This window comes from Gymnodraco acuticeps, unplaced genomic scaffold (genome assembly GCF_902827175.1).
Source record: "Gymnodraco acuticeps unplaced genomic scaffold, fGymAcu1.1, whole genome shotgun sequence".
In the NCBI taxonomy this organism is placed as follows: Eukaryota; Metazoa; Chordata; class Actinopteri; order Perciformes; family Bathydraconidae; genus Gymnodraco; species Gymnodraco acuticeps.
The window spans coordinates 3,115,681-3,141,622 of NW_022989800.1; the positions used below are offsets into that span (position 1 = coordinate 3,115,681).

The 25,942-nt window shown below is 40.7% G+C and overlaps 1 protein-coding gene across 4 annotated transcripts in view; it reads right to left on the reverse strand.

The window, feature by feature from the left end:
- cdh23 (cadherin-related 23) overlaps positions 1 to 25,942 on the reverse strand; it is a 221,556-nt gene that overhangs the window by 90,776 nt on the left and 104,838 nt on the right. For all 4 annotated transcript variants that reach the window (XR_004569981.1, XM_034226090.1, XM_034226097.1 and 1 more), the window contains exon 9: positions 20,596 to 20,674. Coding sequence is in view for 3 of the 4 variants with exons in the window: in XM_034226090.1 (XP_034081981.1) it covers positions 20,596 to 20,674 (79 nt within the window). In the remaining variant the exon portion in view is untranslated. The remainder of the gene's footprint in view (positions 1 to 20,595; positions 20,675 to 25,942) is intronic.

Here is a 25,942-nt window from a genome sequence, read left to right on the forward strand (position 1 = left end):
CCTCTTTGTCAGCATTCCCTTCCACTTCTTTACATGATGTACACCAGAGTTGCTGTCACTTTACATTCACTCAATTCAAGTTGCATCGCCATTTCTATTCATTTTCATATTCAATTTTGTTTGCTTATTTTAAACTTTAGATAAGATAAGCTTCTGCTGAGAATACAACCCCCCCCATCCGCTAAAAATGTAACACTTAGATTTAAGTTTTACATTATGTTAACTTTCTGCACATTTCTCCTGAACTCCATTACTTCACTGGGCTGATCATTGCATTAACTTTGTTATAGTCTATGCACTTCTTCAAAGAGGGGCGTTTGAAATGATGAACTTGACACTGTTCTCATTAACAAGTTTAAATGTGCCTCGTGTTCTCGATTCACTTCAATTATTAGACTGAGACCCACTCAAGTCCTCTTCTCATATTTCTTATTCCCTCTCTTCTTTTTAAAATTAAACTCTTTAACTTTGCCATCAATCTAACACTCTTCTTTGACACGCTCAGTCTGGCTTTCTCTCTCTGTCAGGCAACTTGTGGCTGTTGGCTGCTAATTGCACCCAGCAGATGGAGACAACAAGCGAAAATGCACCCAATCACCCTCACCTCTATAATTTACTGCCTGCTGTTTCCCACTCACTTCACACATAAACAGCATCTCAGTCAATATGAATCACCTTTCATTCCAAAACACTGAATGTCTTCACAGCTTCATTGGGATTCTCTGTGCCTGCCACATGTGTTGTATGAGACCTAAAGAAGCCCCCGTGCAATCTGGAGATAGTGGCAGTTCATACATGTGAATGTTATCGGAGCGATCTGCTCAGTGGAGCAAACAATGGAGCAGACAGAGCTGTATCAGAGGGCTGCACCACCTGGAACTTATACATGTGTGCCTTTTTAATATAGACTGCTCTCAGCAGCGGACAGCACAGGAACTCCTCAGTGCTCTCACACACGGTTTAGCAGGATGATCTCCGGAGAGGTAAAAGAGCAAACATACTCAGCGAACTCATTCCCTGTCTATGTCAAAGTAAAAAAATATATGAATTTATTTAAAAAATAACAATACCAGGTTGTCTAGATGAGAGTACGGACTGGGAGTGTTATGTGGTGGCCGACAGGTGCAATCCCGCTAAAACAGCACAAAACAGCACAAAACATTTCCATAGGGAAAAACGTGCTGCAGTTTTCAAAAATGTATGGAACAAATTTGCCAAAACGCATGCAAATGAAGAAACCTCTTTACCAACTTGACAACACATGTGCAGCATTTAATTAAACAATCACCAAATGACAAAACATGCGAAGCGTTTACTAAAATCCTGCATAAACGAAACACTACGAATACAAATTGTCCACTACTAAATGGTTTTTAGTATCCTGTGGTTTCCGCTTTTTGCAGCGTTCATTATTTGCAGCGTTATGTATTTGCATTTCGCTTAAGCAGCGCGTTAAAACCTGTTAAACCCCAAGGTCCCCACCGACGGGGACCCTGGTTTTTTTTTTCACGACACTGTGTCTCAGGGGATCTTAATATTTAAGAACCTATTAATGTGTTATACCAGATTAACGGGAATAATCTCAGCTAACTGACGATACAAACCATTTTTACCAAAACAAAACACAAGTCTCATAAGAAGCATCTAAATGACCCCATAGCGAAAAATGCTAACGGACATTGGCACAGAACTCAAGATAAAAGTACCCTTATTACTTATCGTAGCTGCACATACAAGATATCCGATTAAAGCTGAGGTTCCACAGATTATTTAGGTATATAGTATCATCACTGAGTGATCCGAACTCGAGACAGGGGAAGCAAACACAGACATCACAACACGTACCTTTACGGAGCTTCTAGGGAGATCGTCTCACGGTAGCTGTCAATCTGATCAAAAGACGTGTTCAATGGCATTAAAACGAGAAAAAACGCGGCTGAATCGGTTAATCCATAGGTTTTTAACGTCTCTGTATAAAAAATGTATTTCATTTATAATCCATAATTCCATTTTTATGTAAAAATCGCAGAGCAAAAGTTAGCTGCTAATGGTAGCCACCAGAGTGGCTGCTGCTTACGGTCTTGGACATGCGGCAGTCTAACACACACACATTGCCAAATAAGGACTATGTGTGAGTTTCCCTCGATTCCATTGGCTCTGACTGTCAGAAAGAGATGTCACATGTCAAAATCCAGCAAGGGGGGCCAGAGATGGAAAATCCACCCAAATGGCCCCAGAAGAGGTTTTTTTGTGCTAAATCTGTCTAAAAAGGTCAAATATCACTTGTTTTGCATCAATCTTGATACAGGGTACTTATTATATGTTGTACTTTGGATTCCTAAAGCTTTTAGTCTACCTTACCATCATCCAAGGTTAGTTTTCACTATAAGTACAAAATGTTTTTTGGACGGACACTATAATTTACAGTTTTTTACCATGTTCAATCTGAATTTTCTTTAAAATAAAAAACATCTATATGTATTCTGACTTTTCTACATCCAACTCACAGGTTTATCATTACTTTGAGAAAAAAGATTATTAATTTAACCCTTTTAGAAGAGAAGATATGGTCATTTGTTCTGGGAATGTCATTTTCGAGCCTGAAACCTGAAAAATAGGCTCAGGGTTTAACAGGATGTATTTATGGGTTAAAACAAATACATTAATAATAAATAAGGGAGACTGTGGCTCAGTCAGTGAGTGAGTCGCTTTGGGTAAAATGGTCTAACAGGTGACACGTAATGTAAATAAAAAACATAGAATAACTACTCGTTAAGACGATTATCGCTACCTAGGTAAAATAAAATGACATCAATATAATAAAACATACAAGCAGTGGAACTAAAGATTTCAAATCACCACTGCTGAATTCACATCGTGTTATCGCAGTAATTATTTCTAAGTAGGGCACAGTATGAACCTTGAGTTGCAGTTCGAGGGATTAAAAATGACTTTCTTCAGATAGTTTATAGTAATAGCTGAGGTCTAGACTACAGAGAAACATGGTCAGATGGTGAGTCTACAGTGCACAACGGATGAGGTCAACAGATTAACCCATGCCTGTGTTCCCTGCACCCCTCTCACTGCTCTATTATTGCCATATATCTAGCCTGGAATGGAAAGGAGGTAAGCTACAGAGAGTGCACAGAGGGGGGCGTAGAAATGGGAGGCAGGCCAGCAGAGAGCAGCGCCCTGGGGTAATTAGCCTGGATTGAGGCCAAAAGGTGGAGAAAGGGGTGAAACGGAAAAAAACTACTGCTGATTACATCCAGCTTACATAATCTATTTAATTGTGGATCTGGAGAAAGGTGTGAGTGCAGTGCGACAAAAAAAAAAACATATACGTCATACTTTAAATTCAAGGTTACTCGAGAAAGATTAGTCAGCATGGCATTGACTGTGCCTTTAAGTTTCGATTTCTAATCACTTTATTTTGAGGATTACACACCTACTGTATGGTTAAGGTTTGATAGATTTTAGAGAAAGATCATAGCTATTTATACTTCTTAAGTTTGTTCGATCGATGTTTGTTGACAGTTAAAATAAAACGACATGTTTTCGACTTGTTTTGTTTGTCTGTTCGGGAAAGGTGTAGCATCAACTAAGGAAGAACCCATTCAATATTGGAGTTATCATAATCATGGGGCGGATACATCCATTAGGCTTCACTTTGCAACATGCATTCATGTGGTGTCAGAATACTGAAAATATGTGTTCCCAAAAAAAGAACGCTCTTAGCAATCAAATACAACACATCTTCTTTGCTCATGAACACAATGATGTCCAAACAGCGACTCCCCAACTTGGCAAACGGGAAGCATCTGAGAAGCATATGAATGCAGCATTGGCGAAGGACTGCAGGAGGTGTATCATTTGTTGTCGTAAGATTAAACTTGGAAAAACATGACCCTGTTTTTTCGTCATCATCAGTGAAGAAAGCTGACACATTCATTCCAAAATGTCCTTTTTGCCTGCTTAGCAGAGGTACAAGTTGATGTTAATAATGCACGGTGGTGGTAGTTTGGGGGGGGGGGGAATGTGCAACGGTACTCTCAGTGTGGGCATCATGCCTGTAAATTGGTTTGTCAGCTTCAGTGGCCTCACTTGCATGCCAATCCACTCCAACAGCCGCTCCTTACCCGGACGACTGGGCACTCACCTGGCCAAGTGCGAGTGGGTTTTCTCACACACGCACACACACACAACACACACACACCCACATCGTTGTGCTGTAATGTACATGTGCACGGTTACAGCAGACTGTTGGTTTTACCATCTGTATGCAAGAGGATTTGACTTACTGCTTCAGGTTCCACAGAACGGCCGTCCACCTCTGACCAAAGCGACAGACTGAAATTATGCAGCGACTCAGAAGTCCCACTGAGAGGAAAATATAATCATATTCTAATTGCTGATAAAAAGTGTTCAAGTGATCTGCCAGGACACTGTGATTAGATCAGGGGGGGGGGGGGAATTGCTGCACTCAGTGCACACAGTCAAATTCAGCAAAAATAAATGCAAACTTATTTTTTGCCTTTGATATTCATACTAAAAGCAGGTGTGTGTGTGTGTGTGTGTGTGTGTGTGTGTGTGTGTGTGTGTGTGTGTGTGTGTGTGTGTGTGTGTGTGTGTTTGTGTTTTTCTTTTCTGAATTATTATGCAGATAAGGTGTGAAAGTGTGTGTGTATCAGAGTGCATAACTGGCAGAGTTTGATTCTATGATGTGAGACTCCGGGGGTTTAGCCATGCTCTCACATTACTGACAGTACTGGACTGGAAAATGAGAAAACATGCCATAATTTTGTCTAGTGCAGAGTACTCAAATGCAATCGCACAGACACACACAGATAAATAAATGCCCACAAGCAAGGACGCACACACCAAAGCAGCCATTATTTCCTTGTGGTACAAATTTAGTATGTGTGCAATAGCTTTAATAGCTGATATTACAATCACGGGATAAAAGTAATCCGATAATTTGCCACTTTGAAAAATCTCAGCATTACTGTACCAAAGCAGAAAGAAAAGCATGGGTGCGGATTTCATTTTATCTATTGACAAACACATTTAGATTATTGTGTCATGAACAATAAAATGAACGCTCATTTACTGAGAACAGTTCCCTCATTGAAATTCCACTTCTTACAAAGAGCAAATGAGTGAATGCAGAAAGGGAAAAATAGAAAGGTCAGGAATGGGAAAGTGGATTGAGTCGCAAAAGTGGAAAACATACGTGTAGTTATTATGTAGGGATTGCCCAAGAGAACAGAAGAAGAAAAGGCATTTGATTTGATGAGCTCAATCGTGCGTGCGACAAGTGGATGACAATGACTTTCCCCGAGCAATGAGCTTTTAAGGACAGCCGAAGCAGGAGTTCTGCAAGTGTAATCGCCATGACTAAGCCAGTGACAACTGTTTCCTCTAGTTTGTGACAACACTATGGGGGCGTTGGAACATTCTAGTAATGTGATATGGCATGCAGCCAGTGCTCAGAGTCTTGGGGCTAAGATTGTGTGTATTTTGTTAAATGTACACAAATTAGTGTCACTTTTAAGGATTACGCCTACAGATAAATCATATTTGATGATGAGGTTTCAGTTATTGTCTTCAAACCACACGCACTTCTGAACCTTCATGATTGGCTCCTCACATACACTGACTTGCTTGCGCACATGCTCATCTGTGCATTGACACACACCCCTCAGTGTCTGACAGCTACCAGTGCATTTGTATGTGTTTTTGTGTGTGATGCAGACTGATAATGGCCCTGTGGGTGTCTTGCCATTGGCAGGCAAGCTGAATTTCATGAATACTCAATGAGGTAGTTTCATCAAAAGTTTTTCTTCAAAAAAGGTTCAAGGAGAAATATTCTAAAACAATACATGGAGGATGAAAGCAAACATTTCCTTTTTTGCAAAGGTATCGCAATCTGTTTGGTTGACATAGATGGTAAGATACACTTCTACAGATGTGTACAGATGTGTTACTTCCATAGCTACCAGTCTGCTTTATCAGAAAGGTGTCAATGTCAGAAACAGTGAAGCCACAGTTAGACTGCATTTAATGTCAGAGTGGATGAGGATAAACATCTGTCATTGTTTACATTCTGTTACATTACTGTAGGGTGAGTGATGCATTACTTAATGCTCCTCATCTGTGAAGCCATGTCACATACACTGGGTGTATTAGGTGTGAAAACATTTAAAAATATTTAGTTACTAAAATGTCCTTTACAATCCTCATCATGTCTAAATGTCATTATATTGCCTTAGTCTATCTATGAAATGAAGCTGGGGCTGTGCCTCAGTGTTTTAATACCCAGCCCCTGCAGTTAGTGTGTGATGAAGTCAATGATGATTTGTGTTGTAACAGCGCTGTCTAACACTGTTGTTACTTGTAGCGAACAGTCTACTGACGGTAAACTATCAAATTGATGGTTCAATAAGTGAAACCATTGCTGTTTTAATAGGTGACCTGATAATTGAAAAATACCAACACTCCATGAAAATTATTCGATATTCTCATTAAATTAATAGATATGAGTCCAAACAGAATTGTCTCTCAGTCCTTATCAGTCGGCCATTTCGTGATACCCGGTATAGGAGGTTCTCACTGTTGAATAACTCCAAAGACAACTGTACGTTTTAAGACTTTACTTCTCTACGACAATAACAACTGTTACATCTCTGAAAATACAACCCGCCTCTCGCACAGACGCAAAGGGTAAGGAAACCTTAACACTCACTATCACCCAAGTTGCTCACATGTCTTTGAAGCACTTTACCCAAAGCACCAGTCACAGTTACCTGCAAAAAGATGCAGCTTTATACCTCACCTCCTTTCTTTTAGTAATGGTCTTATCACTCACTTAGACTAAACTGTACTACAGATTGAGTACTTCCTCCATTCCAGATGACACAGTATAAACTTAAATGATTCTCAACCTGGTCACAGCCAACACTATTGATTCACAATCGTCAGCTCATGGAAAATAATCAAACTGAGGCATTGATTACTGGCTGTGATCTCTCAGCTCAAGGTGTCACATGTTGTCTATTAAACAAAGCATTAAGCTGGCAGTGTCTTATCTATTGGCTTGTTTGTTCACGTGTGTGTGAGACCTTCTGTCTCCGTCTCTAAAAGTAGCCTACAGTACTTGGGATTTAACCTCCCATCTGATTTTTTGTTGCAGTTTGCTCGTCAATACAACAATATTTTTCTGCACACTGTACAAAACAACAGCTGGGTGGAAGACAGAGGCAGAGGAGATTGGGTTTGGCATCTGTAAATGTGCGTGTTCAGAAGCAGATAGCTGAGGATACAAATTATCAGCCAGGCAGTAACCCCTTTATCCTGTCGATAAATGAAGATAGAAGGAGAAGGTCTAACAGCAAAAGATAAAGCTGATATATATGTTAAGGATATAATTTTAATAAAAAAAATGTTTTTAAGGTGAAAACAAACAACAAATGAAATTAGAAAATGCATTCCTGCTGAAAATGCGTGCGAATGCTGTACAGTAAACTGTGTACATTTGTTGCTGAATTTAGCTGAAAATGCAGAAAAAGCTGAATATGTTATTAGTTGAATTGTCTCTGTAGCTGTTTTTAGCTACAAAAACCAAGTAAGTGTGTTTTGCTGAATTTAGCAGAGAAATGCAAAGAAGTGAAATTATTTGAATCAAAATTGTTACAGCTCAAAAGCATTGCAATGACTTTGTTGAAAACTGGAAAGTGAAATGTTAAACTGGAAGAGTAGGAAAAACAGTGAAGAAGCTTAATATTTAAAATAAAATGTTTTAAAAGGTATAAACAACCAAATGTATAGCCTCAATGTCCTGAAATAGCTGAATAATGTAGTTGAATGGTTTCTGCAGCTGAAAGTAGGCTGAAGGAGTTACATATCAGATGTACGTAGTAGTGAATGAATGTGCATTAAGAAGAGAAAAGAAAGTAAAAAGGCTTTGAAAAGCATCAGAATATTTTAACTGCAAACTTTTGACTTTTGGTCTTGTGATCATCAAGTTGGAATGAAGACGCTAACTGAAAGTATGTGGAAGGAGAAGCATTTGGCGCAAGGTGTAGGTAAAAGAGGATTTGAAGGTTCCTCCCATTGAGTTACATGTTAAAAAAAGAGTTTTAAAAGCTGAATATTTCAAAAAGTATAAAATATTTTGAAAAGATGTGCTGAAAAGGCTGAATATTTTGATATTTGAATGGTTTCTGTAGGCTGAAGTTATCGGACGGCAAAATATTGGTTGAAATAATAAGAAGAAGATATAAAGGTTCGAAGAACAGCATTCCACTAATTAAGGGGCAGTATGGAGGATTCCTACTGAACCTTGGTAAATGTAATCTAATCTTTTTTAATTTCTTGATTATAATTTGACTGTTGATTTGAACATATACATACATTAAGATCTGATTTTGTATGATTTATGATCAGAATGTGTTGTGTGATACTAAGTGCATGCAACTGTGGGATTAAATGAATGAATGAAAAGATGGGTGTAATGAGGAATCTGCTGTATGAGACAGTATCATAGCCCAGTGAGGTCTGGTCCTGATGTTAACACACCTGCTCGGCACGACTAGAGTCGACTAGACTTTGAATTGCGTTGTGAGCAGTGTCCCGCAGACTATCTGCTTTCTCCAAGAGATTACATAGCCACAGGCTGCGGAGAGCCTCAGAGCGTCTAATTGAAAACGCTGAGAAATCCTAGCGATGCGGCACTCACAATAAGAGCTCCCCATAGAATAACAGGTATTAGCCTTGTCCATATTACAGCACGCGTGCTGATAGGAGTGAGGCACTATGGAATCAGAGCATCAGGGTGTAGCAGTACAGGATTTGTGTGAAAAGGCAGGCGAGGGGAAATAATCCCCTTTACTGCTTATCAGTTTGTCCAGACGGGAAATGGCGTATGCATGCACGTCTGACCTGTATGCTCAGAGGAGGCTGGGACACCAGGCCAGTCGACTCCCTCAGATCAGCGGCACAGGACAGAGTCATGTGACTCACATCTTTGGCAGGGCAGACAGGGGGCTCACAGGCTTCCCCAGGAAAACACCATGGAAGTCAGTGGACGCCTGTGGCTACACTCTGTCAGGGCATAATGAGGTCTCAGTCTATGGCATCTGAGAAACTTCCCAATACTGTAGGATTTATTTAGTAAATAGGGAAATTGAGTTATAATCTTTTATCAATTTGGCCAATTATTCTGCTTGGGTTGCTGCAAATTAAAATCCAATGCGGTCAGGCAAGAGATTGTAAGAACTTGGATGATTCTGGGACAATTTCTTTGCTGCAGTTTCTCAACATGGGAAGATGCAATGAGAGGGGAAGCTTCATCTAAAAGGAAAGAAAATGGTAGGGATGGAAAAGGGCTTAAAATGGGATTAGTTTAGCTTGTGTGTGACAAAAGAGATAGAAACAAGAACACACAGATAAAAAAAGAGGCCGATATGAAAGGCTCGGGATGTCCTTTCATTCTGTGGGATACTTGGCAGATTTTTTTCCTGTTTGTTCTTACACTAGCATTACAGCACAGTAAAGACGGGGTTTAACTCCTATCCTGACTCTTGGACAGACTGGTTTGCTAACATCTCTCTGATAGATCTTTTCAGTTCCGTAAAGTTTATGTCTATCAATCAATCAATGTTTATTTATATAGCCAAATATCACAAATGTTACATTTGTCTCAGTGGACTTCACAGTTTGTACAGAATATCAGTATGACAATACGACACCCTCTGTCCTTAGACCCTCACATCGTACAAGGAAAAACTTCTAGAGAAAACCCACAGTTTAAAGGGAACATGGGAGAAACCTCAGGGAGAGCAACAGAGGAGGGATCCCTCTCCCAGGACGGACAGACGTGCAATAGATGCCGTGTGTACATCGAAAAGATAATACATTGACAACATAGGTAGTCCAAATGTTTGGAAATGCATGTGTCTATAATAAGAAGAGGAATCCAGTCTATTGGGCCAAATATAGAGCGCAGGTAATCCAGTTAATAGCTCCAATAATTAAGCCCATCGAAATGGATTGTTCACCCTCAGTAAACAGTTTGTTACAGAGAACAACACTATAGGAATGATGTGAAAGAGATGAGTTTTATGCAACTAACCTGCTACGCTCTGGCTACAGTCTAACCGATAAAGCATTACACACCTTGACCATATTTGGATTGGCCTGTACGTCAGATCTCTTACGGACATTATCAAAACCAAGTAATGTGTTCACCAATGAGCACCAACACATGTGCATGAGGATGATGGTTTGTCTGCACTTTTCCAACAGAACCACTTTATTATTATTAAGAAGTTACTGTCTGTTTGAAAAATATGTTTAGCATAAAAGCGCAATACAAGTTGCATGTAACTGTATGTTAAAGATATCCTACTTAGAATATTGATAATACATATTGTTAAAATGAAGGAAATGTACATTGATGATTTTATTTGATACGCTGTAAGATGAAATTTAGACAAAAAGATGTCTGAACTCATTTGTGAGTCATTTCCAAAATCGCTTTGAGGTTACAGTGGCATTTACCTTTCACCACCTAAATAGGATCTTTGAGTCCCTTAATGCATTCCAAAGATATCATATTCAATAATGGTATTAAACGTTTTGAACCCTCAGGTAAGCATGTTACAGGTCATTTCACATTTCAAGAGGAACTGAAGTTAAAGCAACTTGGGAAACAGGACTGAACAGGCTGATATTGCTGATGTGCTTTTATAAAGAGATACCTGTATTATTAAACAATTATTCTGCTTTCTTGCATTCATTTCGATGGGCCACTTACCAGCATGAGCCTAAGGCTGCAGCCACACGAGGACGATAACGGTCCCGGTATCTCGCAGGACAGTGCACCCAGCAGGAGCTTCCAGCTAGATTTGATCGATATGGACATAAACGCGAGTGAAGTCTAATCGGACAGGAGAGGAGACACGCAGCTTTTCATGATCACCTGCAGCTCCGCCCGCTGTGATGGAGCGATGAGCGGAGCAAAATACACACTTCAAGTTAGATCATCACCCTTAACTATTTTAATTACCTCTCAAACTACCTAAACTAGTTATAAATATGTTTATTTTTACTGTCGGGTCACTCATTATTGGATCAGCCAGCTGCATGAGACCACGGACCCCTTATATTATTATATAGAGTCGTTATTCATTTGTTTTAAAGCTCAATAAATAACAAAGAAGACCTTTGACCGGCACCTTTCTAATTTTGTCCGGAAGATTTAAACTTTAACGGACATGTTGACCGGCGAAACCCCACCTCTGCTGCTAAATCCAGCGCGGAGAATAAACAGAAGGGCAACCATGGCAACCATGCATGTGCAGGAAGTCTTCTTCGTTGCTTTTGGCGTATTTTGTGGCGGAAGTACATCGCCAGCCACTTACAGGCCCGGCATAATACTACAGCGTCTCCAGCGGGTCGAGCGGTCTCGTGTGAACGGACACGTTTCTGGTGCCTATTGCGTGTGGACGGAAGACTTTTTTGATAACGATTTCGGTTTGTTTCCGTTATCATCCTCGTGTGGCTGCAGCCTAAATCAGAACCTTTAAACAGTTATTTAATGCATATAGCTGTAAGAAATATCACTTGATATTATATTGCCAGTGGCCAAATTGTACTGACTACGAAAGTGTAATGAAGGAAATATTCCATTTTATTATTTGGAAGATTGTAACAGAGGTGATCTTTGGGGCCATAGATCTCGGCCTCCGATACGGATTGTGTAGCTTTGTTGGTGGCGAAATGTATGTAGTGTGTGCATCTGTCTGTGTTTTAGGTTGTCTGTCTCTGTTTGCTGGTTTTATGTTGAAAAGTGTTCCCCTTTCCCCATGTCTGTTGCAGTTGATTGTGTGCACCTGGTGCCCTGTGTTGTCTCCTCCCCCCCCCACCTGTGTCTAATTGCTGATTAGTGTGTGTGTGTATTTGGCTCTGTTGCCCTGTCTGTTTTGGGGCAGGTAGTGTGTGTGTGAGATCCTTGTGGCTGGTGACTGTGCTCACAAAAACAGCAAGATTGAGGCTGTGTCCTGGGATCGAGTTTAATAAATGTCCACACCGGGTTATATTTTTGGAGGTTCTGCCTCTGCCTCCTTGCTTGGTCGGGCCGCTCAATTGTCAGCTTCACAATGATATTGATTGTTATTAGGTGAGGGATTCAGAAAGTGCTTTTCCATTTTTATCGCATATATTTGCCCAACATTATTAGAACCAGAACGAGCTGGGTAATAGCGATAATTACCAGAGCATTTGTATAACTTCTGTCTGATCACTTATAGTTTGTCAGTGATTCTGCACAGCTTTCTCAAATAAATTCCATGCAGAAGTTACAAATTCATTAATCACAAAAACTCTCACACCCAATATTTAATTTCAGTCCAGCAGCCAGTGAGGCATACTAACATGAATACTGGTGAAAAAAGAAACTAATAATTTGTTTAATCTTTTAATAGTTCTGCAAGCACATCAAATTGTTAATGCAGCTTTTTTTCTGGTCTTTAAGCTTTATTAATTATACTGTAGGTTTACTTTGTATTAGATACTATACTATCTTTAGGAAGGATCGCAATATAAACGGAGGTGGAGTCTTCATCGGCATAAAGGAAGGCTTTACAGCAACAAGGATTGCAACCACAGACACAGAAATTGAAATCATGTGGGTCTCGGTCAAGGTTTCCCAAGCGAGCAAAACATTCTACATTGGTAGCTTCTATAGACCACCAAGTGACCATCACACCAAACTGGATGAGCTTCGGAAATCAATTTCTCTATTGCCTGGTAACGCATCAGAAAAAACAATAATTCTAGGTGGTGACTTCAACGCACCTGGTATAGATTGGGAAAATGAACAACCAGGGACAAACAATATAGCTCTAAACCAACATGTTTTAGACATAGTCAAAGAATACTCACTAACACAAGTACAACTCGAGCCTACTCGAAAACAGAACATAATAGACTTGATATTCACTTCAAATCAAACGCTCGTGCAAAATGTGCAAACAATACCAGGCATATCAGATCACTGTGCTGTCATGATGGACTCTAGTATACATCCTGTATATACAAAGAAAGCCCAGAGAAAAATTTACAAATGTTCATTTGCAGACTGGGAAGCCATCCAAACTGAGCTGGAAGTGTTCAGCACAGAATTTGTTAGAACAGAAAACCAGCAAACTGTGAATGACAACTGGAATATGCTCAGAGACTAACTGTTTTCACAGATGGATAAGCATATCCCGACCAAGTTCACTACCACACGGCACAACCTGCCCTGGCTCACTCACTGCATGAAACGCCAAATAAAAAAGAAAATAAGTTATACAACAAAGCCAAGCGATCAGGCAAAACTCGTGATTGGGAAAACTTCCGCAACCAAAAGAAACATGTTCAAAATAACCTTCGCAGTGCACACTGGGACTATATCGAAAACAGACTCACCCAGAGTCTTGCTGAAAACAATACCAGACTATTCTGGAAATATGTCAAAGAGTGTGGAGCGGACAACATTGGAGTCTCCCTTATTAGAGAGGGTGAATACCTCTACAGTAGCAGCAAAGACAAGGCTGAACTCATCAACAAACAATTTAAATCTGTATTTACTAAGGATGATGGTAGCCAGCCCTCTATATCAGGAGATCCAGCCCCGCAGATAGAAGACCTGATCATCACGACTGAAGGAGTGACCAAACTACTGGCAAATATTAAGATCAACAAGGCTAGTGGCCCAGATGGTCTACCCAATCGTATACTCAAAATGCTGGCCCCCCAAATAGGCCCACTGCTCAAGTGCGTATTCACGCAGTCACTGCAAACAGGAAATCTACCTGATGACTGGCTGCAGGCAAACGTTACGCCTATATTCAAGAAAGGGGACCGGCACACCGCCGCAAATTACAGACCAGTTTCCCTGACAGTAGTATGTTGTAAACTCCTGGAACACATCATTTGCAAACACCTGTTGAATCACCTGGAAAGGCATAATGTCCTCACCCCGTTCCAGGATGGATTTCGACAAAACCATTCGTGTGAAACTCAACTCCTAGTCACAATGCATGACCTGGCAAAATATCATGACCAGAAATGGCAAGTCGATGTGGCAATCCTTGATTTCTCAAAGGCTTTTGACACGGTTCCACATAAGCGCCTGTTGCTAAAGCTGGCCCACATGGGTATAACCGGCCCAATACTTGATTGGACCACAACCTTTCTCATGCAAAGAAGCCAACAAGTAGTCATAGAAGGGGTGAAATCAAGTACAGTTCACGTTGACTCTGGTGTCCCACAAGGCACTGTGCTGGGTCCATTGCTTTTCTTATGCTACATTAATGACCTGCCGTCACATGTAGCATCTACAGTGCGGTTATTCGCGGATGACTGCCTGCTCTACAGGCCTATTAAAAATAGAAGTGACCAAGAAGACCTACAGGGTGACCTAACTAGACTTCAGGAATGGGCTAACACTTGGGGAATGTGCTTTAATACTAGTAAGTGCTACATCCTACGAACAAGCAGATCAACAAACCTGCACATTAAAAACTATACTCTATGTGGCCAGGTGTTAAAAGAGGTGACCCACCAGCCTAATCTTGGGGTAGAAATCCATAACAACCTGACATTTGGCCAACACATTGGCCAAATTGTAACACAGGCAAACCGTTCGCTCGGCTTCCTACGCCGGAACCTGCGACGCTGTCCCCAGAAACTGAAGGAGACAGCTTTTGTGGCACTAGTACGTTCTAAACTAGAGTACGCCAGCTTGGTCTGGGACCCCTACACTGATAAAGACAGTGATGCCCTGGAATCAGTACAAAGAAGAGGTGCAAGATTCATTTTTGGAGATTATGAATGGGACAGCAGTGTCACAGAAATGCTCAAGCGGTTGAACTGGGTGGAATTAAGTGAAAGGCGGCGATTGGCTCGTTTGGTTCTCTTCTTCAAGATTGTCCATAACATCTCAGCCATTAATGCATCAATGTACCTAGAGCCAGTTAGAAGAAGTGCAACCCGCAAAGCCAACTCTTTGAACTTCGAGCAAATTTTCGCAACTAGTGACACTCTTAAATACTCCTTCTTTCCGAGAACAATCAGAGAGTGGAACTTGCTACCAGAAGAAGCTGTCATCGCAGAAACCGTGGAGTGCTTCCGGCAAATTTTAAGAGACATTTAGCGGGGATCATCCATCCCCCACTGAGCGTGATACCTCTGGGTTCTGCTCAGTATTAATCCAGATCCAGATCCAGATCCAGATGCACATTTGAATGTCACTCTTTATCGGACAAGGAAATATAAGATGTCACTTTAAGGGCAACATCCACTAAACGCATGAAATAAAAAACATTTGTTTTACCATTAATGGGGGGAGAATTTGTTGTATTAAAACATGTATTTAGCCTATAGGGAGGTGTGATCAGTAGTGATTTTAGCGATCTAGATATACTGTATAATAAGAACAGTAGGTCAGAGGTCACATACATCACACCCTGTGGAGTAGGGATGTACTAACATCAGAACCGCACCCCCCCCCCCCCAGCATCTCTACTATCAAACAACAACAACTGCAACATTGGAGGCAAAGTATCTGTGATGGTATCTCTCGTACACAGCAAATCCCAGATCTGCCCTCTGATTGGAGGAGGGAGAGGAAATCCTCATCTTGAATCCCACAATCATTAGCATAAATCACAGCTGCAATTAAAACCTCGTTTATCTTAATTACTGAACTAATGAGACGACTCCCGCAGGAGCGAGCTGTGCTCTCCGAGGACACTCGGCGCGAGGAGCAGGAAGGCGAGGGGGGGGGGCGTTGTGCGGAGTCACACTTAAGTCTGCAAACAAGCATACCCTCACTAATCTGACTGCAGCACAGCTCATGAGCCTGGATAGACAGAGACACATGCGAAAGTACAAGCACACACAGGGAACCACACAGGCATTTAGAAATTATCTGACAACCTTACCCTCCCACCTTTATCTAGTGGCGCCGCATCACCCTTCAACTTCCATTATCTATCAAACTTATAATGATTGTATCAAGCCTACAGTCTCCATCTCCATAAGGGCTCGGTGCGGTGCTATAACTCTTGATTTTGCAACGACTGGGAATACATCGCAACACCTAATTAATGTCTTTTTAATGCTCTTCTCCTCTAGAGCTTAACTCAGCCCTTCAACTTTGCAGCAAACAGCAAATAACACACACACACACACAGACACACAACAATAAAACATGTGGCAGCAGATGGTAAGTAAGACTGAGTAGGTGTGCGCACTGAATAGGAGCAAAGTGTTTATGGTGAGCTCCATGAAAAAGTGGGCTGGGCTGTGCACTGTAGCATGGACTCTCACAAATAATACATGACGGCACACATGCTCATAAACAGCTGTAAGACTCCCTTACCGTCTTCCATTGAAGGAGTGTGTGGGTCAGGCAGCATCGCAGAACTGTGGCGACAACACTATTATGAGTTGTTCAACTGTGTTAAGAGTGATGCATTTGTGGTTGAAAAGGTTGACTCCACTGAAAATGTTACAGTTAGATCAGAGGAAGTCTACAACACTATAATGAATCTAGAAAATAACAAAGCTTGTGGCCCGGATCTCATCTCAGCTGAACACTTAAAACATGCCAGTCTTAAGCTTGCTCCTCTTCTTGCTCTGTGTCTTACTGGTTTCCTTAATCATGGTGTCTTACCAGATTCCATGTTATCTGTGCTACTTGTGCCAGTCATCAAGGATAAAGCTGGGAAGATTAATGGCATTGATAATTACAGACCCATTGCTTTAGCTAGCATTCTCTCCAAAGTGTTGGAGAAAATTCTGTTGGATAGGCTGGAAAGGTATATTACCACAGCTGACAACCAGTTCGGTTTTAAAAGAAAACATGGCAGATATGTGTATTTTTGCTTTAAAAGACATTATAGCAAAATATAGAAGCCATAATTCCACCATGTTTCTGTGTTTTATTGATGCTTCCAAGGCATTTGATAGACTGAATCATTACAAATTATTTGACAAAATGTGCCAGAGAGGGGTACCCAAGTACATAATAAGGATCTTAGCCTTTTGGTATGCACATCAGACTATGCAGGTGAAGTGGGGCAATACTGTGTCTGAACATTTTTATGTTGGTAATGGGGTCAAGCAAGGTGGGATTTGATCTCCTTTGTTGTTTAATCTGTACATGGACGATCTGTCGAGGAAACTGAACTTCTGTAAAACTGGCTGTGTCATCGGTGCTACTGTTGTCAACCACCTTATGTACGCAGATGATTTAATCATATTTTCCCCATGCAGTGCTGGCTTACAACAGCTTCTGAGGACTTGTTCCCAGTATGGCATTGATTTTAATATTAAGTATAACGCCAAGAAGAGTAGCATCATGATTGTGCGAAGTAAAGAGGATAAAAAGGCTGTATTTCCTAATTTTATTCTCAGTAGCAACATTCTTCTTGTGTGCAGTGAGATCAAGTACCTTGGTCATTATATTTCTGATGATCTCACAGATGACAAAGACATCCATAGACAACGCTGCAAACTGTATGCCCAGGCAAACATATGAATGCGTAAGTTTCACAAGTGCTCTGTAGATGTCAAGGTATCACTTTTTAAAGCTTTCTGTACACCATTGTACACGGCTCACCTGTGGAGTAACTACACGGCTCACCTGTGGAGTAACTACACAGCTCACCTGTGGAGTAACTACACGGCTCACCTGTGGAGTAACTACAAGGCTCACCTGTGGAGTAACTACACGGCTCACCTGTGGAGTAACTACACGGCTCACCTGTGGAGTAACTACACGGCTCACCTGTGGAGTAACTACACGGCTCACCTGTGGAGTAACTACACGGCTCACCTGTGGAGTAACTACAAGGCTCACCTGTGGAGTAACTACACGGCTCACCTGTGGAGTAACTACACGGCTCACCTGTGGAGTAACTACACGGCTCACCTGTGGAGTAACTACACGGCTCACCTGTGGAGTAACTACACGGCTCACCTGTGGAGTAACTACACGGCTCACCTGTGGAGTAACTACACGGCTCACCTGTGGAGTAACTACAAGGCTAGAAGCATACACAAACTAAAAGTTGCATACAATGATGCTTTACGGTTGCTGCTGAGGGTACCAAGATGGCCAGCTGTTTGTTAACTTGGGGGTACCTACTTGTCATGCCCTTTTAGGAAAATTAATGTACAAATTCATGTGTCGCCTAGTAGACTCGGACAATTATGTTATTTCGATTTTAATTAACCCTGTGAAGAGTTCTGCATGTGAGCATGTGTGGCTCGCTGTGATTGGACTGATTTTATGTTTTTATCTGTTTGTTTTATCTGTTTTGTGTTTAGCTTTTTATCTTATTTATTGATGTGTGTTTTGTCTTTTTGTGTGATATGGACCTTGAGTCTGGAATAAAGATTGGATGCTCTCTCTCACACACACAAACACACACACGAGCAGAGTCAAATTCCTTCGTTCAGCCGTGAGGTCAGGCAGTGACTCAGCAGATGGCATAACAATGAATATCTTCATCACCCAAAATTCCCATGGTGCAGCAGGGCTGATCAAGCAGTGCCAGCCCTTATCAGCCAGCTGGCAACACTGGAGGCAGCGATGTCCTTCCATCCTGGCGCTGTGGGCTCGACAGGGGGCACGCAGAGTTTAAAGGATACAGTCTACATGCTGTAATCCTCCCAATGGTGTTTATTTCCACCACAGATCAATGTTTCAGACCTGAAGGATCTCCGAGGGATTGCTAGTCCTTCAGGAGCGAGGCGTTGATCGTGATGAAAATAAAACACCCTGCAGAGTTATTAAAGCAATATTACATCAGTGGACCGCCGAGTAAAATATGTTGCGTTTCATCTTAATAGGAATATGGAGTTTACTAAGAGGGGTAATCAAAAACCTAAAAAAAAGGACTGCATCTTACAGAAACCTGTTCAAACAGCCACATCCGGAAAATGTTTTGACAGGAACAAACAGAAGACATATGGATAAAATATAACAGGTGTGAAGAGGTTCTCTTTCTGCATCACTAAGATATATGATAAAGACACATTCAGGTGCTTTGATGCCTATAAATAAGTCACAAATATCCATAATTCAATCATTTCCCATCATTAAAGTTATTCAAGTTACAATAGAAAATGATTTTTGGTAGCCATAAAGATAAATATATATTTAACCTTCTGTGTGCACATTATAAACACAAAAATAAAGAGATAGAGTTTTATAGATGTTACCGCAAGAGTTATGTAGAGAATTGCCATTTTACTGAGCGTTGTTAACCTAATACTTAATCCATTGCAATCTCCCTGTGAGTTAGATAATCTGGTTATGTGTAAACATGACAACAGCATTAATCTGAGATGTGACTTAATGTAGTTATAAAATCAACGAATGGAGAGAACGAAACCACAGCGTTAGCCACAACACACATTTCTCTGTTGCTTTTTGTAGCTTCTTTCCGTACAAGCTTTCCTCATCTAGTGTGGCCACATTTATCCATTCATGTATTTTTTTACACACGCTCCACAAACAGTGGTGAGCGCAGCGATGTGTACTGAAAGTAACATTTTGAGTGGTGGAAGTTAATGAGGAATGCTGTCCAGGTCACAATGAAGTGTAATTGGGCAAAACCCTCAGCATCACTCTTACGCTGAGTAAAACAGTGTGGTAACACTACAGCACAGAAATACAAATGGGCATAACAACTTAACTTCTGCCAACACCTATTGCTTTTTCCACTTGCTCCTAGTACCAAAAACATAATTAAAGTTAATGTTAAAACTGCGAAAAGGATTTGGAATCATCTTCCTGTGACAACATAGATAATGCTAAATATTAAAGAAACTCGATAGGGAGAATCCTAGATAAAGATCAACAGCAAAATCTAACTTAAAGCTCCTTGCCCTGAAGGGGAATCTGCCCACTAAAATGTTAATGGAATCTGTTCATGAGTTGTGGAGATATCCTCCTGGCAGAGAGACAGACAAAATAACTGGCAGGCACAACACACATCTTTGGCAGAGGTAAGAAAACTCTTGAGGAGTATTAAAGCTTGTCAGCACTGTGCACACTGTAGCTTCCTCTCATCTCCTTTAGTTTAAAACTCTCAGGTATAGTAACACCTACGCCAAATAAGGGTCTCATTAGCATGACATTTTATCTCAGCGCCTTTAATGCCGACGGCTTGCGTGAGGTTTCTAGTAAAACAAATCGAACAACACACAACAAGTAGATAGGAACGGAACAAATCATGTGATCACAGTCTTCTGCCGAAGGTTACATTTGTCACTCTGACAAACCATAATCCTGTTTTGATGGCAGGAGCCAACTTGTGAATGATAACACTAAATGAAGGCGCACGACTGCACCAAACAGTGATTAATAACTGCTCAAGGGAAACCTATTCTCCAATTCTGAGGCTGCTCTCTGCAGGTATTGACTAATGTGCTTGATGAGACTTGTCTATTATTGCTTGTGGGATTATGATAAGAGGTGATCGATTCCGCCTCTGTGTGCTGTGGGTGTCAGATTGATTATATGACTCAGACCTGCGATGATGGTGTAGCCGATGCCCCTCGGTCGCCCAAGATCCTGGTCAATGGCTGTTATCTTACGCACGACGTGGCCCTACAGAGACACACACACACACAAAAATATACTGTTACATAAAAGTACTCTCACAGTTGTATTTTTTACCGGCAGTGGAATCACTTTCATCTGACCTCTTATCGATGACAAGAAACCTAGTATCACAGTAAACAGCTATCGGCAAATTAAACGATCAGATTCCTATTATTTGTTTTTGCTCTTTGATACATGCAGAAAATAATGATAGTGGCATTTTTCATATTGTAAAAAATATGTGGATTTTTTGGCCATTCAGCTTGCAGTTAATCATTGAAAACTGCAACTGGAGCATGCGATAGGAGACACAATATTTTACTGTGAAAATATTTATCATGAGTGACCACTTTTCTCCCACACAAGACAATGGTTTTTGATGTAAGTGTAGTTTATTTCCAATGCCCCACTGCACTTCAGCCTGAAAAGGAACGTTAACAATGATTATGAAGGGTTTTGTTTGTTTTCATTTACCCTTTCTTGGTCTCTTAAACTCTCTGGCTTCGCCAAAGGGTCCTTACCTTGACACAACCACAGTATGACAGTTAAGGAAAAAATAGAAAAGGAAACACAGAGGGCTGTTTGAAAAGTCTTTGATCCGCTGAGGTTTCTTAGCCTTCGTGCCTCAATCAGACATGGTGGTGATACTTAAAAACCCCTGTGCTGCAGTGAGAGATGGAGAGACCCTCCCTACTTCCCAATAGCTTTCCTCCTCTTCTCCCCCCACCCTCCTTTGCTCCATCACATCCCCCTCTTAGCTCTCTCACTCACACCCAGGCAAGCTGCCTCCCATCGATTCTGCAAATTGTGTCTACGGCATGTCTATGCTCCATTTCTGCCAAAGCATCTCCTGTCATTGACCAATTACAGGAGAATCAATTACAAGCCTTTTAGAGGGACTGATTCACACCAATCACAAGCTGAGAAGGAAACACACACACACACACAGAAGATTTAGGGACATACTAAGAGAGAAATAAGGGACAGCGAATGAGTAGAAGTGATGCTCAAGTAATGAGAGCAATATTCTCGAGCTGTCCACACAAGTGGAATATGTTCAATCAACCATCAAATGTGCAATCCCCCCTCCTGCAAACGTGTATACACACACACACACACACACACACACACACACACACACACACACACACACACACACACACACACACACACACACACACACACACACACACACACACACACACCACACACACACACACTCCTTTTACATACATACATTTTCACTCTTACACACATACATTCTCCTTTTACCAACCCACTCTCTTCAGTCTGCGTACAAATGACACGACTTTACACATTGGAAAATGCGTGCAATAGATACGCTAAAGTCCGATTTTGCGTGCCTATCATACGCCAACTATTCCCATTGAGTTCTGAGTCCGAGTTTTGCGTGCATATGAGACGCAAATGGATACGGTCGGGTCTGAGAAGACCGGAAGCTGTGTGGTCCATAAAAACATGTTATTACACAATATCAAGCCACGATTATTGATTTTATTTGAAATCGTATAATGTCGGACTTTTTTTGCCGTCCGTGAGGAAAATAAATGAGGCTCAGAGCCTCAGAATACTGAAATCTGTATTTTTTTAAATCTTTTTTTTCTTCGAATTTGTTATCCTTTTCTAAATTACACACTGTTATTTACTCAACAATAACACACAATTATCCTTGTTTTTATTTATTCGTTTAATTCTATAATATTGGGCTTTTTAGCCATCCGCCAGGAACTGATTTTCAAAATAAAGTCACCGGAAACAGACGTAGGCCCGGTTCAAGCTCGATGATTGGATGTTGTAGCCGCAATGCACGCTGGGATATGGTGTTTCCCCAACCCAGTCTCACAAAAAAACGTGTAATAACTACGTTGGTCCACAACGTAGGACGTAGTATTTCTACAAAAACGCCTCTGAAATGGTAAGATCCCTAAGTTTTTTTTCACCATTCATTCCAATGGCTGGCGTCTATGTCACGTGATCTTCAAATTTCTCCCTGCAGAAAAAAAAAAACATGGCCGAACTTCGTTTTATTCTCGGTGGAAAATGCCTATTTTAAAGTTAGTTTGGCCATTAAAATGCGTTTTGATGTCATTTGATGCGAGAAATATGAGTTGTTATTTCAGATTATGTGTGCAGTGGATGTACAGTACATGATCTTTAGTTTGCTAGTTATTACGAAGATTACTTCAGGGAATTGTGTCTATACAACGTTTTCATTGTTACCAAGGTGGTTGCTAGGGACGCTGCTATCGATATTATTTCTGTTATGCTGTGTAACTGTTTAATGGTGTTATCTTTATTGCTACACCCTTCCCCGTCAATTTATAGTGTTGGTCCACAGCGCAAACGTATTCGTTTAACAAAATCCGCATCTAAAATGGTGGCATAGATACGTTATTTTCCCCTGTGGAATTCTCCATTTACTCAACAATAACACATAATTATCCTTGTGTTTATTTATTTGTTTGATTAATAAACACAAGTTGGAGTCCGTCAGGACCGAGGGTCGGAGCAGCTCATTTTCTTTAGAGAATATTACACCCGGAAGTAAGTATTCTCTCCGCTTCGCTTGACAAACCCTGTGATAGTCCTCAAGCTCTGTGATTGGATGGTTGAGTGTGCGCCGAGGGTTACGCCGAGCGTCGAACAGCACTTTGAAATGGGATGGAACCACGGCAGACTGTCCAAAACTGGATTTGAACGGGTCCACCCTGTCCCCCCCCTCCCCCACCCCGTCCCCAGAATTACACATGCTGGCTATTGTGTGTTTCGCAACATGTTTAACTTCTATGGCACGTCTCCGGGAATTGTAGTTTTAAAAGACGTTTTCGTATTTCCCATTATAAGAAGTTGCCAGTATTAAACTGTGTACATCCCTGGAGGTTTAAGGGATAGGAAACACTCACATTTAAAACATATAATTAATAAATGGGTGAAAATTGCTTGTGTCCATAATGGGCAGCATTAATATATACCCACATGACAGCTAAGGTCAGAAGAGCTTTATTTAACAGCTGGTCTTATGTCTGTGACCCCTCCTGTTGTTAATTGATAAGCCTGAAACATGCACTTGTAAAGGTTCAGAGGCACATTTTGCAAATATGGCAGTAGCCATCGATCATCTTAAGATAATATATACTTTATTGATCCCAAGTTGGAAACATTTGCGTTACATCAGCATGTGTAACAGTTGTAAATATGCAGTGGTGTTTATTTGTAAATCATTTAGTATAATCATACAAATTCTGTGTTTGATTTAATAATTCTGTGTTCTTTATTTATTGAATGTACAATACCTGACAAGGTCGGAGATGAAAAACTTGGGTCGCAGGTTCCTCAACAGTGCATTACAAGACACCTATCAATATGTGTGTATACCTCCACCATTAAACTGTCGTATTCTGCACATTTCTTATACTATCTACATACATCTTATAAGAGTATAAAACATATGTATAATATCAGTTAAAATAAGTGCTTAAACATATAGTAGTTAACATTGCAGGAAAGCAATATATTAGTACTTTGTCAGGCTTAATATTTATACCCCCAAAGCTTGTTTCTTATTCAAAATAAGACCTTAACCTAAAGTATTCTTTAATGTTTAAATAAAGCCTTATTAGTTTGTCTGTCTTTGTCTCCTATTAATATCTAATAATACAAATAATACATTTCAATAACGTGCTTAACCACCAGGTGTACCTTTCTATCAGCTGTGCGCCGTTATGGTGTAAATATACCAATATACCGAATTGATCAAATATAAATGTTAGCCGAATTAGTATTGATACTGCAAGGAGATTTATATTGTGAAGAGAAATTGAAGATTTTGTTTAATTGCTGATATATTTATGATCCACGTCACATATTCAGTTTCAGCGGCAGTTTTTCCTGTTTGTCTAGAAGTCTTCTCATCAGGGCTCAATAAATAGCGAACTACTGCAGATATGTAATATTTAATGCAGCCGAACCGTGTATTACAATGCCGTTATGTGATGACCTCCTAAGAGAAAAGCAAGCAAACTCGGAATAAAGTATTATTTTATTTTTAAAAAATGTTTTCGTATTTCACATCAACAGGAAGTCCGGTTAACTAAAATGTCCGTGCGGAACAATATCCCAACCCATAGATCCGTGGGTTAATAATGTCAATCACCACATTACACACATCACTTCACATTTACATTTTAATTTACATTAAAGTATTTCGTGAGGCCTTCTAAAATGTTTTTAAATATAATTAGGGTTGTAGTTGAAGAGTTTTTAAATTATTGCGTTGCCTGGCAACACACTCAAACATCCAATCACAGAGCTTGAGGACTATCACGGGGTTTGTCAAGCGAAGCGGAGAGAATACTTACTTCCGGGTGTAAAATTATCTAAAGTAACTAGGCTACTATGAGCTGCTCTGACCCTCGGTCCTGACGGAATCCAACTTGTGTTTATTAATCAAACAAATAAATAAACACAAGGATAATGATGTGTTATTGTTGAGTAAATAACAGTGTGTGGTTCAGAAAAGAATACAAAATTAGAAGGAAAAAACGATGAAACAATACAGAGTTCAGTATTCTGAGCCCCTACTATCCCCATAACTGACGGCAACAAAAGTCCTACATTATTCAATTAAAATAAAGAAGTAAAAACAATAAGTGTGGCTTGATATTGAGTAAGAAAAAGGTTGATAAATGCTGTGAGAATGGATCTGCGGGTAGCATTCGCTCGCGATCTCAAGTCGTCTACAACATAGGGCCTACGTTTAGGGAGCAAGGAAGCCTATGGACATCCCGGAAAGTTGAAAATGTACGCTAAGGGCCCCCCCCCTTGCGTTGGAAAAAGCCGACACAGGGGACTTGACATAACGTCAACATAGGCCGACCTGGGAGTGAGGATGTGTTGGTGTGAGAGTGAACACACACACACACACACACACACACACACACACACACACACACACACACACACACACACACACACACACACACACACACACACACACCAGACACACACACCAGACACACACACACACACCTCCCCAAAGTCGAACCAACCATCGTCTCCCCCTCTTCATCCTTTCATTTCTAGCTATACAGTGCATTACCCCCCCCCCCAACGCATTCTCCTTTTCGTTCTTTCTACTCATTGATTTGACAGCCAAATTGTGTTTTCCTAGAAGGAGCTTAAACGTCAGTTCAAGCATCATGGATTCACAGCTCTAACAGCTGAAAACCCTGCCCTGTGATTTCATCTGAAAAA